We start from the raw sequence: 20,204 nt of genomic DNA on the forward strand, positions 1-20,204 counted from the left end.
TTGGAGGCTATAACTATTGTTTAAAGCTCAGTTTCATGCAACTTACTCCTTTTTATATTGCCTTCTGTTAAGAAGGATTGTATTCCTACTCGTATGAAGTTAATGGATCATGCCTGATCTTCTCGAAACACTCTTACTCTACTTCAGAGTGAAAATTTTCATAATCCCATTTCCTGACAGTGCTGGATTAGGAATTTACAGTTTAGTGCTCTTGTGAATAATTTATAACTATTCATGTGTTTCTACATAGGGGCTGTCTCTTACAGGAAAATCTTCAAAGCCATTACTTTTAGTGCCTTTACTAATTGGTTTTCTTAATCATTTGAGGAAAAGAATTGAGATTATCAAATTGATGAGCAAGGTTAGTTGAGGAAATAATCTGGTAAATTGTTTTCGTGGATTCTGAATGCTTTTGAATAGTGAGAGTCTATTTAGAAACCCATTGTGAGTCTGCTGTAGGCTTGTGTAGTCCCCTGGAATCAGTCAGATGTCAACGTCTCTGAAAGGCTTCCCTAAAACTGGAAAACACGGATGAGAAGATCCAATGGTAAACCCTGGGTAATTCCATTACAATTTTCATGCTCCATTTTTTGGGACCCACTTGTAATGAATTTGCAAGATAAACAATGCAGTTAGGAATAAAATTATTTGTATAACCTCTACAAAATAATGCAATGTTTTGTTTGTTTAACTTAATAATAAATAAAAATAATTTTTAAAAGCTTTGCAGCACCTCTAGTAGCCTGGCTGTAAACCTCTTTTCACTGCATGCCAGGTCAGTGGGGGTCTGTTTCACCGAAATCCTCCATGGCCTTGAGCTCACCTTCAGCGTGTTGCTAAGCAGCATAACAGTGCTGCTGTGTCTGCCTGCTACCCATTAACTGAAGTGACGTCTTACAGCCAGGAAAGCATTTCATGGCTTCAGCAGTGTAATATTTCTCCTTCCTCCTAGCCACTCTAGGTTTGTTTACTTTGAAAGCTCTCTGTGATACGTATTCAAGTCAGTCTCAGCAGTAACTTGAAGTCAAATAATCTTTAATCCTCTGTTTCCAAAGCATAGGGGTGAGACAATCGGAAGTTCTTACCGTCCTTTTATTTTAGACATCCGTCACTTGTAACTCCCTTTGATGTAATGATTTCTACGTCTGCCAGCCAAGCTCCGGGCACCAGCAGCATGTGCAATTCAAAGGACAGAAGGCATGCTTGTCTCTTCCTTTGCCCCATCTTACTGTGTTGAAAGGAGGAGATCTGGCCCCTTGTTCATTGGGGCATACCAGATAAAGGGGTGGGAGGAAATAGCTTTTTAAAAATTTTAGGTCAGTCACCATCTCCTCACCTCTATCTATCATACAGCACTCTAAAACTGCTGTATGAACAAGGCAAGCTGTATCTGTGTTCCTGCACACACTCCCAGTCTGTATCTTGCAGTTCATCTTGACGGCTAATAATGTGCTTGTCCATGCTAGAGTTTTGATGTGAGTGGACCAGCGCACTACCAGAAACATCTTGGGAATCTTGGATATTTCCTAACTTTCTGTTTCTTAGCTTAATGGCAGAATACGCAGAATGTGTGCAGAAGGGTGAAGGACTAAGAGAAACAACATTGACACAGAGGTTTTCTTTTTAACTCCTCAGAAAATTACCAAATGCTTTCTTCATACAGCTGTAGGAAGATGCCTTTGTCAGAGCTTGCTCTTTAAAGATGGTGTCTTTCCTTCTTTGTGAAACACTTCTCATGTCTTATTGTTTCTAGCAGTTTGCTGGCAGATTTCCGCTGAAAACTGAGCTTGAAAGCATTTTCTTTCAAAGTTATCTGAATTTTAATGAATTGTCCCCACAGGAAAGTTGAAGACCTACAGTTCCGTGTGGAAGAAGAATCCATTACCAAAGGAGACCTAGAGGTAAAATAGCTCCAGCTTTGCAAACAGTATATATAGTAGGACACAAAAATGCAACCAGTTCATCCAAATTGGACTGTTCTCTGGAAGACGGTGGCAGGAATGATTAAGAGATGCAATCCTGGTCCATGAGTATGCAAAGCACATCAAAGTAATTCCCATTTCTGCAGTCCCGGAGTAAGCTAACCACCCTGGAATTGCGGGATTGCACCTTTAATTCAGTTATACACTTTAGCAAGGGTTCTACTGTAGAATGGCAATAGTTGCTTAGAATAATTTAATTGAAAACTCTATTTTTTGATATTTTATATTAATTTATATCTTACTAATGTTTTTAATGTCTTCTAATGGAAGATTTATTAAAAAAAATATTCTGTCAGGACAGTTGTAGCCAAAATCTAAACAGCCATTCACGTGTGCATTATAATAGTGTTATTATGCAATCAGGTTCGGAAACATTTAGTGAAGAATTGCTCTTAATAACTTGAACACTACCAATTTTTATCCCAAATTACAAATTAAAAAGCAAAATACATATTAGTTATTCTACTCTATTTGTTGTTTAATCTGAAAAATATTAGACTCTTGCACAGTATAGAGAACAAAGTTAACTGACTTGTGTCCCTGTGAACCCTTAACGATTAAAGTGCTAGCCTTATGAAAGTGATTCATTTCATATAACATTTCTTTTATTTTAGTCTTCCATTCATTTTAAGATACCTATCTAGACTCTTCATAGAATGATCCTTTTATTATTTAGTCCATGAAAACTTATAGTTCTCTATTTTTTGTTAACTCAGTGGATATTCCTGGCAGACCATCTTAAAGAGCCTGGTCTGTCAAGCTGCATAGCTTCAAGAATTTAAAATTAATACAAGATAATGAGATGTATCCTGATGTTTGTGTTGGAATGATAGTGCTAAGTCTTCAGGTGAAATATTTTTGTTTGTTTTTGTTTTTTAATTTTACTGATAGCGAAAGAGGCAGATTTCGGAAGATCCAGAAAATGTAAGAGGGCACTTAAATGTGCGGAGACATCCCATGTTAACAGATTGTGTGCAGAAAATGCTTATACTTATTCACTAACTGCATAATCTGTTATTGAAACATTGACTCTAGTATTTGTGTGCATGTTGCTTTCAGAGCAATTACGTTTATCAAAAAGAATGTGTGTAATGACTAAACGTTGTAATCCCCATTAACTGTAGAGAGGGCAAATGTGTCATTAGAATTCTCTGTGGGCAAAAACTTTGCACCTAATTGGAGAGCATAGGAGCTTGTAGAAAATGACTGTCCTGGATCCTGAAATGTCTTTCATTTATGTAGGATTTTAGTTGCTGTCTTCACAAAATCCTGCGCTGTTTCCTATGAGCTCCTACTGCTGTTCAATTGATGCAGTTTGCATCTAGCCAATTAATTTTTCTGAGGGAGAAAATGGTATGTTCCCTACCTCCCCTGTTTTTTTTTTTCATAAAATGCAAAGGGGAGAGATGATTGCACGCTAGTTTTTAAGACGTTTTAAAGCTATTTTACTGTAGCTTCCCTTTGAATTATGCAGGAAAAATATATGTAAATGGATAGCAGAAATTGCCTTACAAGACATTAAAGCAGCCCTCTTGCTTCCATAGCTCAGAATAGTGGAATTTAAAAGCCCTCTCTTTGATTGGATTTAGGAAAAATTATCACAGGCTGCCTCCTCTGCTGCATCCCCAGCCAAGATAGGAAGTTCTCAAGACTAAAACTGGTTTCCTGCTGTGCATTCTTAGGTGTTGCTTTTGCGAAGCTACTTCAGCGATCTGGGTCTCCTCTATTCTTCCAATCAGGCTCACGGTGTGTTAGAAGTAAATCTGCATGTGCCCTTCCTTTCTCTCGTTTTGTGCACTCCTTGTTTAATCCTATCTTTATTCCTTATTTCCCTGTTCTAATTTCTCCATAAAAACGGACATCTTCACTCTCTGAAGAAGAGAACTGGGTGATCACTTAGTTTCCAGGATAATGCTTCATAATCTGTCTTGTCCTGTGATTGTTCTCCCAGCACGAAGGAACTGAAGGTCATCTTGCCCCTATTCTAGAATCAATTATCAGCTTTTATGGCTTCAGCACAATTTCACAGTTTTACCTGTAGATGGAGAACTTAACTGAAGATTTATTTTGAAGTGAAAGTGTAGCTAGAATACACAAATGCTGAAAATAACCAATGACTGCTTTCTGACATTTGATTTTAGTGGAATTCTTTAGGGTTGAAGCCAGAGTAGGGCTTGTCCCATTTTCCCCTCTCCTAATCTAACTGTGAAGCTTTAGAGAAGGGGAAGATGCTTTGTGGGTTTTGTTTGTTTGCTTGCTTTTCGTTTTTCTTTTCCATCCAGTTTGAGGTTTAAAATCAAATTCTTTTTTTTCTTTTTATGGTACTCTGCTCTTGTCAGTTTACTGTTCTCTGGATTTCCTCAAAGAGGAACACGATCTTTTAGACATTTCTCTTTTTCTTTTTTTTTTTAGTTTTTATTTTATTTTTGGTAGGATTTTATTTTATTCTCCTTTGTAGTATATAAGAGATGGGGGTTAAAAAAAATGGTAATCATACAATCATAATTGATGATGGTATATCTGATCTATGCAGTATCAAAGCAATTTCAATAAAATTAATGGTCAAAGTATTTTGGTTTTTATGTGTAGTATAGCAAATCTTAAGGTAGCATATTTTACAAAGTGATGCAAGGAGAATTTTGCAGCTATCAGGTTTGGGACTTGTTTTCTAATAAATCCCTAATGGGATTTAGAGCAAGAAAGGCATGAATATTCAATTTTTAAAAATAGATTCATTTTCAGACTTATAATTTTGTTGTGGAACAGAAGTAATACTAATCAGTCTCAGAGAGGGGGCTGAATTATAGCCACTTTTAGAAATAGTTATTTCCCTTAGAATATTTAGTTTAGTTTTCAAAGACTGTGAGAGACAAAAACAATAACCCATGTTCTCATGTTTTATGTTTGTGTTTTTGTTCTTTTTTTCCTTGTGTACACTGAATATCTTCCACTGATAGAGAAACAAATCTGCTATGGAATACCAAAACCAGAACAAATCTAAGAAGCAAGTTTTAATGCTTTAGGGATTTAGTATTTTAGACCTAGTAACTGCATAATAAAACAGCCAACTCTTTTTTCAGCTGGAAAAATGTTTTAAAAAACTGTTTGAAACCACCAGATGTCTACATGCTTTGGGAGAGGAAGATAACTTGGTGCTGTCAGAAGGAATACTGTGATTGGAGAGCAGGCCTGAAGCAAAACAAGAGTTTCATCCCTATCTCACCTTCTCTGCAGAGACTGCCTAGGATCTTTAACTGCTGTGGCTGGTTTGGAGGCAGTACTAATCAGCTTGTCACTCTATAAATAACACAGTTCTGTAGGGATATTTAAATAGCATTTGCAAAGATCAGAGAAGCAGTAGTGTCCTGCCAGCTGTGTGCACACCGCTGTGCTGTGGGTTTGGCAGCAGTGCGGCTTTGGAACGATTCACGCTCTTCCTTCCTTTTGAATTCTTTCAACCCAGTGTTCAATGGGTAGCTTTTCAGGTTGCAGGACTCTCCTCTACTAATAGCAGTTCATAAGGCTTGGGGGTTACTGTGTACTACTTTACTACTTGTTTACTACTTTACTACTTGTTCTGTAGTAAAGTAACTGCTGAAGCTAGAGAACTTCCATCAAGGCTGATGGATGCAACTTCTTGGGCTCTTAATCACATCTTAGCATAACCAGACAGAACATCGTTCAGTTTTTTTCTGGAGATCCACCTTACTCTTGATGCGGGCAAGGTCCTTAAGCTGCCCTTTTTTGGAAAAGACACGTGAAGCAACAGTGCACTTTCAGAATACTTTTAATTTGGATTGTTTCGTACATTTAAAATAACAGTGACCAGTCAAGATTGACACAATACTTGGATCTCAGCATTTCAGAAATAACTCTATATTACTTCTTTCTATTCCACCCACGCGTGCACACACACACACTCACCCATGTTCCCCATTTCAGTGGTGTAAGTCAGACAGATATGAACTAACTGCTGGACTTTACTTGCATCTCTCAAACTTCAAGCTCTCTTGGGGGCTTCTTGGAGCATCTTGGAGCCTAGGTATCGAGTTTACTGATGTTCTGTGCTCTTGCTAAAAAAAATAATTCTATCTCTTTATAACCAAAAGGCAGGAGGTGCTGCTTATTTTGTTACATGTACTTTCTGTGCTTTTTAGGAACCTATGAGAATTACAATTTATTTTTTTAATCTTATCACTTCTACATCTTGTTCAATGTATTTAGGCTTCAGCAATTATGGAACAACCAGGCTGATTCACTTTTTCCCCTGGTTTTGAAGAATCTTATTTGTTGCTAGGTTTCTTTTTGGAAGAGGAGGAGAGGGATAAACTAAGGGGGTTCTGCAGTTATAGGCAACCATGCTCTTTCTATTTCTATTGAAATAATTCATACCCTAGTGACAAATGAACCTTAATGTTCCCTGGTCTTGACCAAAAGGATTTTTATGGCTAAAACTTGAGATGCAGCTACTATTGCTTTAAAAAAAAAAAAAGTTTTGTTACATGAGCTTCAGTAGTGAATTCTCCCCTGGTTCATAATTAAATCATTTAAAAATAAGCCCAATGCATTAAAAAAAGTTAGTGGGATGACGAGGAAAGGGACATATCATCCTCTTAGAACAGGCGTATATATATTTATATATACTTTTTCATAACTATTCTAATTTGTGCTGAAAACTTCATGTACTGATAAATAACTTCTACTTGGCTGCATGAAACGTTTTTGTTCATACTTCTTCGTTTGTGATTTATTTTTTATTTTTTACACATCAGTCCATTTACACTTTTCAGTCCATCTTTCTCATCCATAGCATTTCCCTGTTCATTTTATCCACTGCATCTTCTCTGCTCATCATTGATAGAAGATTCTGGCAGCACGGCCTGCATGTGGCTCCCTCCTTGTGTGCTGGCATGTGATGGTGGCACCGTTGTGTTCTCTTCCTTTCCCTTTTCACTAACAGACGCAGACCAAACTGGAGCATGCCCGCATTAAGGAGCTTGAACAGAGCCTGCTCTTTGAAAAGACCAAAGCTGACAAACTCCAGAGGGAGTTAGAAGACACTAGGGTAATGGTTTTCACTATTTAAATAACAAGACTGATTTGTGTTGTGGAAGATTTCTGATGACACAGCCTGCTGGGTTTAACACATGCTGAAAGAGATTCTTGCTCCTGCCACGATCAGTACCTGCTATAGATGTAGCTGGCACACTTAAAAATTAGCATTAATTTTGAGCTTCGGTTGTGTGTGTGTGTATGCCTGTATATGTGTACTCATTTCTTCAGAAGAATTCAGGTAAGATGATTTCAAAGCACAAAAGTAATGCTTAAATCTAGGCCAAAAGTGGCAGAAATAGCATAGTTCATTATATCCAAAAGAAGTAAGTTCCAGTTTGCCAGTGCTTTTTACACAAACTTAGAATGTGGGGGCTGGGTTTCTGAGGTCCTAAATAGTGGCTGTGCTATCTGCTAAGTCTAGGTTTGCAGTGCTTTTTAGTTCTTTTTTTTTTTTTTTTTTTTTTTTAACCCATGACACAATCTTTTCTTGGGTATCCAGTAGTATTAGTAATACCATTCCTGTCAAAACATTACAGAGTCCCAAAACATACATTTTCCCAAGACAGGTTTAGACAGGTTTAGCTGAGGTTGATCCCTAAGATTTTCAGCATGTTTCTGAAAGTTTTTTTCTTGCTAGAGAGGTGCTAACTGTACTCAGTTTTATTTGGAACAAGGCCCACAAGGCTGCTGTGGTTGACCTCAGCTCTTCACGTGTCTTTTAGAAAAGCCTACTGTGCTCTAACATTGCATTATGTCTGTGAGCGTATTTGACAGCAAAGGCATAACAGTTTTTGGTGGTGAGATTTGTTTATTTATTTTAATTTTTATTCAGTAGTTCATAAATCATTCATGAAATGCCAAATCCAAGAAATCTGAAATGACCACAAGCTAGGAGCATGCTATGGGGATGGTAGGGAATCCCTGGCTTTGAGAGGAGGATGGGATGGTTGCTTCGCTGTGCAAATAACAGAACGTTGTTCCGTAGGAGCACATTGACCACTTCCAAAAATGGGTCATTCTGTGGGTGACCAGCCTAACTACAGCTGCTAAAGAGAAGATGGGAAGAAGGAACTCGCAGCTGTAGTAAGAATTCACTAATGATCACCTCTGTTGAACTTAATGTTTTCCCAGTGTTACTGGGCATTTCAACAAGGTCAACTAAATGGTAGCTAAACAGTAGCAGAAGGTGATATTTCCATACCCTTCTGTCAGGTCCAGCCATGTAAAGAGAATCTAGGTCACACCTAATGATATGCCATTGTTTATAAGTGCCTTTTGTCCTAAATTCTTTACACGTAAGTACATACCGATATTACTTCAAGATGCCCTTGTTCATTGTTTCTGGTATGTGGCATCTTTATAAAGAGATAGCAAACACCCAGTAACAGATAATGTAACAGATACTTAATAGGGCACCATTCAGGTTCAGTTATCAGGTGTCTGCTTACTGAAAACCTGTAAATCTGCTTCCAGAGGTGATGAATCAGGTACATTTTCAGTGTTGAGCAATGCAATGGAAATAAACCATGAGTACTGGCTCTTTTATGGTACATTTTATAATCTAAATCTTTCACGGTTGCTTGACATAATGAAGCAGTGAATTTCATTCTGCCTTTTTCTCAAACTGACAAGTTTTCTGCATGACAAGGTGTGAACTTCCTCTAGTTCCTACATTGTTTCTTTGTCTTAGAAGATAAAAGCTAATACTGTTATCTTTCTCCAAACAAAGCTGAAGGTCATCACAAATATTTAAAACTTACGAAGCACAGGGTTCAGCTGGAAAGAGATGCTAGTTCTCTACTTGTGATTTTTTTTCCTGCAGGATCATAAAATATTTTTTACCTTTTCCCTGTTCATGAAGGGTTTCTTCACCAGAAAGAATGAAAACATTTTTCTCATTTCTGTCCATAGCAGAGTAGGCAAATAAATGCTTGACAGTTTTTGTATGATACTCAAAATTCAATTATTTGTCTATGTATTTGTACTTTTTCAAATAATCCCATTGCTTTTCTGTGATGATTTATGCACTGCTCGCTTCAGATAATACTCCCTACGTGTCTTTGTCTATTCCAACCACTTTCTTTAATTAGGAAGATGCGGAGTATTAGATCTTTTGACTAGATCAGAATAGATGTTTGAATATGTGTCATAATACATACGATTGGTACTTCTTGAAAGCATATTTATAATCATGCACACACACATGACTCGAAGGCAGGGCTGAATATTATAAAACCAAGAAGGTAGTGTATAATAAGTACTTTTAAAGAGCAATTGCAGGTAAGTAATATTTTTTCAGAATGTTGGTATAAGGAGGCTGAAACAGTGATTTCCCAATTAGAAATCATTGTGCTGGCTTTGTTGTTTTTGCATACCAGAAGTTTCTTCAACAGTTGTTGAAAAGCTCAGATAAAGTGAGGACACTTTTTTCAGAGAGAACAATGGATTAGATATCAAAGGAGTTTCAGGCATTTGTAGGCTAAAAAATTATTTTTCTCTGACAGTCTCATAACTGGCATAAAATGAATCTGGAAGCAATTATTTCAACAATTGGGGACCCGGGGCTTCTCCTATCTCAGTCTGCTTTAAAATGGTTCTGAGAAACATTTCTTAAATGTGTTTAATATACATAAGTGTAGTTTGTAAGCTGTTATTTAGCAAGTTGTTATTTCTAGATAACTTCAGAAAAATCAACTTAAATATGTTCTCCCAAAAGGTGGAATTCAAAATGCACAGAACACAAAGATGTGGACATCTGTACTTTTTTTAGCAATAGTTTATACATAAATGAAATAACAGTTGGTCTTGTTTCACAGCCTTCCATATAAAAGCAGCATTTTCTTTTACTTAAGGTTTCTTTAGTAAGAAACTTCCATAAAAATAGGATTTGGCAATGAAACTCAGAGGTATTATAATCCAAAATGCTGGTAAGAATATACTACTGATGTTGGTTTGCAATGCTTGGTAATTTCTTTTCACTGTGGTCTAAGTATCTGTGTCTATTAAACATATCTTTTATAATTCTTTCTTCTTTTCTTAAAATGCTGTTAATCATAGGTGGCCACAGTATCAGAAAAATCTCGCATCATGGAACTAGAAAGAGATCTAGCATTGCGGGTGAAGGAAGTAGCTGAGCTTCGAGGGAGATTAGAGTCTAGCAAACACATTGATGATGTGGATACTTCTCTTTCATTGTTACAAGAAATAAGTTCTTTGCAAGAAAAAATGGCAGCGGTTGGCAAAGAACATCAGAGCGAGATGAATTCACTGAAAGAGAAGTTTGAAATCAGTGAAGAAGCACTCCGGAAAGAGATCAAATCACTTTCAGCTTCAAATGAGAAAATGGCAAAAGAAAATGAATCACTGAAAACTAAGCTTGATCATGCCAACAAGGAGAATTCAGATGTAACGGAGCTGTGGAAATCAAAGCTGGAATCTGCAATTGCCTCCCATCAGCAAGCAATGGAAGAACTAAAAGTTTCTTTCAGCAAAGGTGTAGGGGCTCAGACAGCAGAATTTGCGGAGTTAAAGACTCAAATTGAGAAGATTAAATTAGACTATGAAAATGAAATGTCAAATTTAAAGCTGAAGCAGGAAAATGAAAAGTCTTATCATTTAAAAGAGATCGAAGCCCTGAAAGCAAAATTAATAGCAGTTACAGAGGAGAAAGAGCAAAACCTGGAAAGCTTGAAGACCAAACTGGAAAGTGTGGAAGATCAGCATCTAGTAGAAATGGAAGACACTTTAAACAAATTACAGGAAGCTGAAATAAAGGTAAAGGAGCTAGAGGTACTGCAAGCCAAGTGCAATGAACAAACCAAAGTTATTGGTAGTCTTACACAACAGATCAAAGCTTCTGAAGAAAAGCTTTTGGACCTTGATGCACTTCAGAAAGCCAATTCTGAAGGTAAATTGGAAGTCCAGAAACTTAGCAAGCAGCTTGAGGCAGCTGAGAAACAGATACAGAATTTAGAGACTGAAAAGGTTGATGAAAGTAGCAAGGTTTGTATCAACATCCATCCTTTTATTTTTACTTTGCTTTTATTTTACATTTGTATTGTTCTAAACTGCTATAGCAAACTCATCACAGAAAAAAAAACTGTTGTATTAAAAAAGTATCTTAGTACCATCTGAGGAGGTGCAGAGAAAGCGTTAACTGGGTCAGATCTCTAAACAGGTTTTTCTGCTTGGTCTGCACCACTCAGCAAAAGAAAATTTCTTGCTGTACTTTCTTCTTGCAGACTTACGGAGGCCTCTGCTGAAAACTTTGTTATGGAAAAATTACTTTATTGGTTTATTCGGGAGAAGAACCCACATACAATTTTTTAACGTTTGGTGGAAGTTTGAAAATATTCAGATAATATGACATGGAGCTCATGGGGGAATGTTTTCCTCTGTTGATTACATTGAGTTGTAAAGAGAATCTGTGTTCCCAATCTTCCACCTAGAGAAATGCTGATAGAATTATTATCTTCACCCTTCCTCTCATCAAAGATGATGATGGAAGAGGCAAGAGAACACCATTAAAAATGAAACAAACAAACAAAAAATCCTGGAGGAACTTTCCTTAAAGATAAGAGTATGCAGTGGTGTTGTCAGGAACCTTTTCACAGTATTTTTGAAGCACAGACTGCAGCTTGATGTATCTTACTGAGGTTTTTCTTGGTTTTGGATGAAGCGTCTCTTTGAGGTTGATAGTATGCTATGCCGTTCAGTACTTGAAAGTTGTTCTGCCACTGCAGCTAATAATAAGAGTGTTAAGTTTCCATTTAATTTGGGGGGTTGCCCAAACATCCCCAACTTATGCATGACCTGACAAGCTAGAGCTCCAGTTGTAGAAGTAGTGGGAAGGTAGCTGGAAACAGCTTTCCTAAGTCCTTCACAGATGGTTCCAAGATACTAGATTTCTGTGGACCTTTGGCACAATTTTTGAGCTCATGCTGGGTTTCTGCACTACCTCCTTGGTGAGGTACAGAACCTTTTGGAAAATGACATCTCCATATGTGTATTGGTCTGAATAGCCAGTTGAAACATAAATTCTAAATTTATCAGTTCAAAAGATTAAAACAGTTAAGAACCAAAACTGCTAATTCAACTGATGCTGTAACTGTATTTTGAAATGTTTCAGTGTACTCCAAAATGCCTGCCATTAAATGTTTTCACCATTAATTCTAAGATCACTAAATTTTAATTATTATTTCAAGCATTTCAAGATCCAATTAGTACTGTGATGTAGTCATCAGTGGAAATCAGCTTCACTCAGTTAACACATTACATTTCTTTTTCCTTCAGTTTATTTTTATTTTGTCATCTTACAGTGATTTTAATATTCTAGTTATTTATTTCAGACTCAACTTTTAATTTCCCTGTTTTTATCATTCATGATTGTAATTTTATTTTACTCCATTTGACCATATTCGTTAGGCTAGTAATCTGGCCAAAGAACTGCAGGGCAAAGAGCAAAAGCTTCTTGACCTTGAGAAAAACTTGAGTGCAGTAAATCAAGTTAAAGATTCTTTGGAAAAGGAACTTCAGATTTTGGTGAGTAATAATCAAAAATTTTGACTTTATCCGCTGGATTTTGGTTTTCGTGGTGAGAGCATAATTGAATTCTGAGGATCAGTTCTGCCTGAGCAGTCTTTCAAAGCTATGATCTTCATGAATAGAAGGCAATGGCTCATGACTAATAAGATCCATCTCAGAATGAAAAGAGCATTTCACCTGACTTGTGTTATCAGGTGATTTGTTTAAATAGAACTCATCCATTAGAGATTTCAGATAACATATTAAGCCACGTCAAAAGCATCGTGCAGCTTTAAATTTAGACTATTCTTGAAGGAACATATGGCCCTTTATCGTCATAACTATTGTATAAATTAATGCTTGCTACAGGAATGTCTCTCAAATGTTTCTCAAAGATAGTTTTCACCTGATTTCTCATTTTGCAATTTTAATTAATTTTGTAGGTATCCTGTGGATGGGTGGGATTCTCCTGAGAAACTAGCTAATTAGCAATAAAAAGACAAGCTGTGTAATTTTTACTGTCCCTGTCATAAAATCTTTCTGTGGCCATAGTAAATATTTGAGGCTGATGGAGAAGACTCATTTATTGTCTTCCTCAACATCCTACCTTTTTTTCACAGTCTAGCATCTCTTCCTGCTGGTAAAGCTGGAAAACGCTCGTGTGAGATTTATCACAGGGTTGCAGAAGTCCATTGTGCAGCACATGAGTAACATGGATAACGTGGATAGCTTCTGACATTGAGAGCCCCACACATGATGTCTCCTACAAGAGACTCTGTGGCTGCGGTTCTGTTGCTATGCTTGCTGATGGAGAAGTTATTTTGAAAGTTTAGGGACTTGCTTACAAACAAGGCGAGGGAGAAATCTTGCATTATGTTGTTGAATACATCTCTGCTAAACAGTAATTCAAAAACTTCAGGTCTATTTATGACAGGAGTGAAAACTTGATATATTTTCTCCATGAAAAAATACCTAATATAAATTCAGTGGCTGAGTTACACTGTTAACATCAAACCTGACCTTAGGTTTTTGTCTATTTTTTCAGAAAGAAAAGTTTACTAGTGCAGCTGATGAAGCAGAAAACGTTCAACAAACTATGCAAGGTATGTCTGCTACTAAAGTAAATGAAGATCTTAAAAGCTACAGAAAATTATACTGCAAAATAAAAGTGTTTTCTTTCACGTGCTTTCAAATTTAAACCTGGCGATACAGCAGTTTCAGCAGCTAGGGAAAGGACAGGACTACTTGCAGCCTCTCTTCTTGAGAGTAACATACCTTGCAAATAGGTAGAATTGTTGGAATCTAAGTAGTTACTAACTTTGTCTTTAAAATTTTACTTGCATAGAAACAATAAAAAAACTAAACCAAAAAGAAGAGCAATTTGCACTCATGTCTTCAGAACTGGAACAACTGAAGTCTAATTTGACTGGTAAGGACGTAATAAAATGGAATGTTTTGAAATATGCATCAGCTTTGTGCTTTCTTATGCCTCCTGCTCAGCTTGCCATACCTTACATAGCGTGTAATGCTTTCACAAATGCATATGCCATCAAAAGAAAGCCTTTTCTCTAGGCAAAACTAACTTTTGTGGCACTGTATAGTGATACAGCAAGGTGACTGTGATGTTAAGGAAATAGTGCAGTAAGGCAAAAGATTTCCTGGCTGAGTGTATTCCAAATCAGTAGTTAAATTTTTGCTTTAACATTGCAACAAAATCATGCTGTGGTAATGGTCAAGTACCAGACAAAGACTTAGTGACCAGACTGAAGCTTTACAAGTATAAACTAATTAATCCACATAAACGGTATTCTCTTTTTAAGGACGTCAAAAAGACAGTGTGCTAGTCTGGTTGTCTCCGTTTTCTTATCTGGCAGGTGGGAGGCTTGCTGTATCTGTCTAGCTGTACATCTCAATTTAAAACCAAATTAGAAAGAAATTAGGAATGATTATGTACACTGTAAGCAAGTCTTTCAAGGCATTGTTGGGACTCAAGTCATGCCAAGGGCTGCTGTTACCCTTGGTGGCAGTGCCTGCCCTGGCCTGAGTCATGCTGGGGTCCCCAGCAGAAGAAAGACATGGACCTGTTAGAGCAGGTCCAGAGGAAGGTCACAAAGATGATCAGAGGGCTGGAGCACCTCGCCTGTGAAGAGAGACTGAGGGATTTGGGGTTGTTCAGTCTGGAGAAGAGAAGGCTCCAGGGAGACCTTATAGCTGCCTTCCAGTACTTTAAGGGGGCCTACAGGAAAGATGGGGAGAGACTGTTTATCAGGGGCTGTAGTGATAGGGTATGGGGTAACGGTTTTAAACTAAAAGAGAGTAGGTTTAGTTTAGATGTTAGGAAGAAATTCTTTACTATAAGGGTGGTGAGGCACTGGAGAAGGCTGTCCAGAGCAGCTGTGGATGCCCCATCCCTGGAAGTGTTCAAGGTCAGGTTGGATCGGGGTTTGGGCAGCCTGGTCTAGTGGAAGGCATCGCTGCCTGCGGCAGAGGGTTGGAAGTAGATGGTCTTTGAGGACCCTTCCAACCAAAACCGTTCTGATTCCATGATTTTTTCCCTGTAACTTCATGTTGCTTGCATTGTTTGTTTTCCGCTCTTCTGCTGAACAGCTGGAGAGGTGCGCATGCTTCTCCTATTATACTGCTTGGTTACCCTCTGATATGCATTAGGACTCTTAACAACTTCTCATGGCCTGAAGTTAAGTGATTCACTTCTAGAAAAAAAAAAAAAAACTAAGACTTCTTCACCAGTTGCTTTACTGCTATTTCTGAAGTGTTCTTAACTTTCTGCTACAGCTCACAGCGCAAAGTTCAAACCAATTATAATTTCTAATTTTGACGAGGTAATTTGGAAGGTCTGTAGCATCAGTATTATTCTGTTTATAGTTCTTTATGATCTTCTATCTACTCTGCGTATTCCCTTTGTATTAAATCTGCTAGACTACTAACTTTTGTCTTGTTCAGTGATGGAGGAGAAACTGAAGGAGCGAGAAGAGAGAGAACAGCAACTGACTCAAGCTAAAGTCAAACTAGAAAATGACATAGCAGAGATCATGAAGTCATCAGGGGACAGCTCTGCCCAGCTTACAAAAATGAATGATGAGCTGCGGTTAAAAGAAAGGTATTCCATCATTGTCAGAACATTTTTGCATTAGTTCTTTACTCCCGCATTCCTTGCTTCTCATTTTATCTCATTTCAAATAGCTGAGCAAGATGCTCCTGAGTGTCACATTGATGTGACGAGTGAACTTAGTCTTTCAGACTAAATTAATCAAAATAGTCTCCTCTGGGTGATTTGAAGAGTTTCACTTTTATAATTTCTAAAATTCCATGTAGCATATACTTCTCACTGTTCAGAGCAAATGAGCATTTTAATAACATACTGTTTCATAATTGTGCTTTGTAATTATTTGGTTATAAGTTTTTGGGCTTTTACTTGAAAGTGGAGGAGATACTCGGGTCTCTTTTTTGACCAGCAAGAGAAAATGTGGTTTCTTTCAAATAAAAATTGTGGGTAGAATAGTTCTTTATCTTTTCAGAACCCCAGGCTGGGGGCAAGTTAACTGGCAACGGTGTTACTCTGCACACAAGCAAGTGCTTGGACCCACTTGTGTATTGTGTAATTTAGCAGAAAATTCTCTATATGTTAAATAATTAAATCTCTTCCTAAATGCTTGGACAAAATATAGGACTTCAGCATAATTTAGAGTCTTTTATCTCTGTGCTTGTCATGCTGTCAGCAAAAAGTAATGTTCTTTTATTTGGTCTTTTTAGGCAGTTGGAGCAAATACAACTTGAGCTTACAAAAGCAAATGAAAAGGCTGTTCAGCTTCAGAAAAATGTGGAACAGACAGCACAGAAAGCTGAGCAGAGTCAGCAAGAAACTCTCAAGACTCATCAAGAAGAGCTGAAAAAAATGCAGGATCAACTAATGGACATGGTAAGAAAAACATTAAAAAATACTAGCTAATTATGGGGAGAATAGTTACGACAATGTACCACTGCACCTTTAACTGTGTTCCAACTGTTTTATGTTCTATCAGAAAAAGCAAATCGAGACTAACCAAAATCAGTATAAGGATCTTCAGGCAAAGTATGAAAAAGAAACTTCTGAGATGATCACTAAACATGATGCAGACATTAAAGGGTTTAAGCAGAACTTGCTGGATGCAGAAGAGGCACTGAAAACTGCACAAAAGAAAAATGATGAGTTGGAAACGCAGGCTGAGGAGCTGAAAAAGCAAGCAGAACAGGCCAAAGTATGTATACTTTGTTACTTTGCAAGTAATTTAAAGTTCATATCTTTGTATGTCAGTGAACTATTGTTCTGTTGTTTTGTTTCCTCAGCTTTACCATTTTATAGTAGGGTTTTTGTGATATTTGTTTTGAACTTTTCCAGAACAAATTAATACTGATTAGGGAAGTGAAGCATACACAACTTACTGTTGTCTTCTCTGCATTACACAGGAATCCATGAAGTTTGGTTCTTTGACATTAACATTTTATGTTCATAGATATCTGGTTCAGTGCAATAAGTTGGAGCCAGATATTATTGTTCTCAGTGTTTTAAATGCATGAATTTTAAATAAAATAGGTTGTGAAATATTTCATTTAAAGGTGTTGCACAATTGAAATGTTGCTCTGTAGTATGATCTTGTGTTACATGCAGCTATTTGGTATGTATCTTGAGTAATTTTCATTTTTTCTCCTGTTTCTTTGATATTGCTGCTTACTTTCATCCCTTATTAGTTATTGGCTATAATCTGTTTATGCTTCATCAAAATTTTTAGTGTATAAATTGGCACAGGAGTTAACTTGTAGATACACCGATGATATGCTGTTTTGAATTAAAAAGGTTATGACAATATATCTTGGGGAGAATTAGCTACAGAAGGTGACTTTGAGAACTGGAAACAAGTACCTACTATGACTCCCTGTATTTTAACTTCATTAGATTCTGATGAGATCATTCTGTGGCTCTTTCTGATTAATTTTCATTCAGAAAATTCACTGAGAGTTGTTTCTAAAACCAAGATGAAGTCTGGTACGGAGGACCTCAGAAACCATGGTATTTTTAATTTAACCACCAAAAAGTATCGTTGTGGGTGTTTCGTAATGAAATATCAACAACAGTTCAGTTTGCACAGGGACTTTGTGCCAGCGTATACACTTTTTTGAAAAACTTAAATTACAGTAGCACTGTTTGCCCATAATGCACATTTCTCATTTGTCTGCTTGACTTCATTTTTGTTTTCCCTTCTCCCTGACTTTATTTCTTTAGTCCTTAAGCTCTGTGTTAGCATCAGCCAGAAAAGAGATTGAACTAATGTCAGACAAGATGAGGGGTTTGATATCAGAAAAAGAGACTCTGGCACAGGAGGGGAATACTTTAAAATTAGAGAGAGGTTCATTATTATCAAAACTTCTAGAGTTGGAATCAAAGATTTTGTCAATGCAACAAGACCAAGAAGAGCTTTGGACAATAAATGAAGAACTTAATTCAGAAAACAAAAAAATCCTAAAGCAGAGAGAAGAAGCTGAGGCCAAAAGCCAGCAGGAAAGCACAGAAAAGGTAGCACTAATTTCTGAGAAAGGCAAATTACTCTCTGAAATAGAGGCAGCACAGGCAGATCTTCTGAAGATAACTCAAGAAAATGATGCTCTCCGGTCTTCAGAGTCAACCTTGCTCCAACAGCTGAAAGAACTTCAGGCCAACAAAGATGCTATGGATGTGGCATGTCAGAAACATATCAAGGAACGAGAAGAACTGGAGCATTATCAGAAGAAACTTTTGGAAGAGAAGGATGTAGTCATTAAAGACAAAGATGATGTCATTCAGAAGCTGAAAAGTTCTTACGATGACCTGGGCAGAGAACAACAAGAGCTACTACAACAACTGTCAACTCTGACTGCAGAGAGAGATTTGGCCCAAGATAAACACTTGGATCTTAAAAATACACACACAGCCTTAAAAAACGAACGGGACCATCTATTGCAGATGAGTCAGAGTCTGCAGTCCGAGAAGGAGATGCTCCTTAGAAGTATAGAAGAGTTGCGCCTGAGTTCAGCTGATACTGTTAGTGAAAACCTGGTATTAAAGGTGAGAACAGAAGAGATGCAAACAGAGCTAGAGAGTGAACATGAGGAACTTAAAAAGGTGATGAAAGACAATACAGAGCTGAAGGCTTCCCTTGCTAGTCTCACTCATCTTCTTGAGGAAATTAAATCCTCAAGAGAGACATCCAACTCTGAATGCATTAAGTTACTTCAAGAGAAAGAGGCTCTTTCTTCATCAGAACGAAGGCTTTTGGCTGAAAAGGAGGAACTTCTAAATGAAAATAAGGTAGTTACTGAAAAGCTTGCTAAGGCCACAGAAGATGCTATACTTGCTGAGAAAACCTTTACTGAGAAAATAAATGAATTGAACTTGGAAAAGGAATCTGTTTTTTGTAAGTCACTGCAATTTGAAAAGCACAATGAAGCTCTTCTGAAAGAGAAGAATGAATTGGAGAGAAAATACTCAGAGCTCCTTGATGAGAACAAGTCTTCTAAAAATGCGGTTTCTGATATGAAGAGAGAACATGAGCTGAACATCTCAGCCAAGAGAGTTCTGGCCCAAGAGAATACCACACTCCAAGAGTCCATTGAAGCTCTCAAGGAAGAGCTAAATAAGATGAATCTGGAAAATCAAGAGCTAATCACTTGTAAACGTGACCTTTCAGATCTTCTGAAAGAGGCACAGGATGCCAAAATAACATTAGAAAATGAACTGTCTGCTCTGTCTCGTGACAAGCAGGTCCTATCATCTTCGTTCAAGACCTGTTCTGCTGACATAGAAACACTGACCAGAGAGAGGACTGAATTACAAGAGAAGTGTCAGAAATTAAATGGAGAGCTTGAGAATATGAAAGAAAGCTTAACCATAGAAAAGGAAGCTAGAAAACTGGACAAGGAATCATTTTTGTTGGAACGTCTGGAGCTTCAAAATAACATCAGCTTCTTAGAGACGGAGATAGAAGTGATGAAAGAGAAAAATAAAGAATTTCTGACTGAGAAAGAAAGTTTGGTTCAGGAGAAAGAAAAATCCGAAACTAAACTGGTGGAAATAATTAAAGAAAAAGAAATCCTCTGTGCAGAGACAGAGCAGCTGGCTTCCAAAATTGAACAACTGAAGAGTGACTTTGCTTCCTTGTCTACATCAAAAGCAGAGCTCCAGGACTTGCACAGCTGTCTGTCCAAGATGCTGGATGATCTTCAGCAGAAACATGAGGTGACTGAGAAAGAGAAGAACAAGTTACTTAAGGAAAATGAAAGTCTGCTTGCTGAACAGAAGAGTCTGGTCATCAGTAGGGAAGAAACTCTAAAAGAGAAGGAGAAATTATCCAAGAACCATTATAAACTGCAGGAGGAAGTAGCTCTGTTAGAGCACACTAACATAGACCTCTCGGGCAAACTGCTGGTCTCTGAGGAAAAAAATCAGATGCTGCTGGAGGAGGTGAACAATCTGGCTTTGAAACTAAGAGAAATTGAGACTCTCCAGGCCCAAACAGTAATGCAAAAAATGGAGGTATTGAAACATACAGTTAAACAATCAAGTATGGTTATACTAATACTGAGCACTAACTCCATGGTTTCCTCTCTGCACTT

General features: G+C 37.4%; 1 protein-coding gene across 3 annotated transcripts in view; it reads left to right on the plus strand.

Annotated features, from left to right (window-relative positions):
- Positions 1–20,204, plus strand: part of CLIP1 (CAP-Gly domain containing linker protein 1) — a 69,752-nt gene that overhangs the window by 30,766 nt on the left and 18,782 nt on the right. For 2 of the 3 annotated variants that reach the window (XR_013940342.1, XM_080559415.1), the window contains exons 8-18: positions 1,841–1,901; positions 2,874–2,906; positions 6,943–7,047; positions 10,095–11,039; positions 12,462–12,578; positions 13,606–13,663; positions 13,906–13,989; positions 15,522–15,678; positions 16,332–16,497; positions 16,601–16,816; positions 17,839–20,124. Coding sequence is in view for 2 of the 3 variants with exons in the window: in XM_080559415.1 (XP_080415541.1) it covers positions 1,841–1,901; positions 2,874–2,906; positions 6,943–7,047; positions 10,095–11,039; positions 12,462–12,578; positions 13,606–13,663; positions 13,906–13,989; positions 15,522–15,678; positions 16,332–16,497; positions 16,601–16,816; positions 17,839–20,124 (4,228 nt within the window). In the remaining variant the exon portion in view is untranslated. The remainder of the gene's footprint in view (positions 1–1,840; positions 1,902–2,873; positions 2,907–6,942; positions 7,048–10,094; positions 11,040–12,461; positions 12,579–13,605; positions 13,664–13,905; positions 13,990–15,521; positions 15,679–16,331; positions 16,498–16,600; positions 16,817–17,838; positions 20,125–20,204) is intronic. The other variant, XM_080559416.1, reaches the window with a different exon arrangement.

The sequence above is a fragment of the Anser brachyrhynchus genome (assembly GCF_964034855.1).
Source record: "Anser brachyrhynchus genome assembly, chromosome: 17".
Lineage (NCBI taxonomy): Eukaryota > Metazoa > Chordata > Aves > Anseriformes > Anatidae > Anser > Anser brachyrhynchus.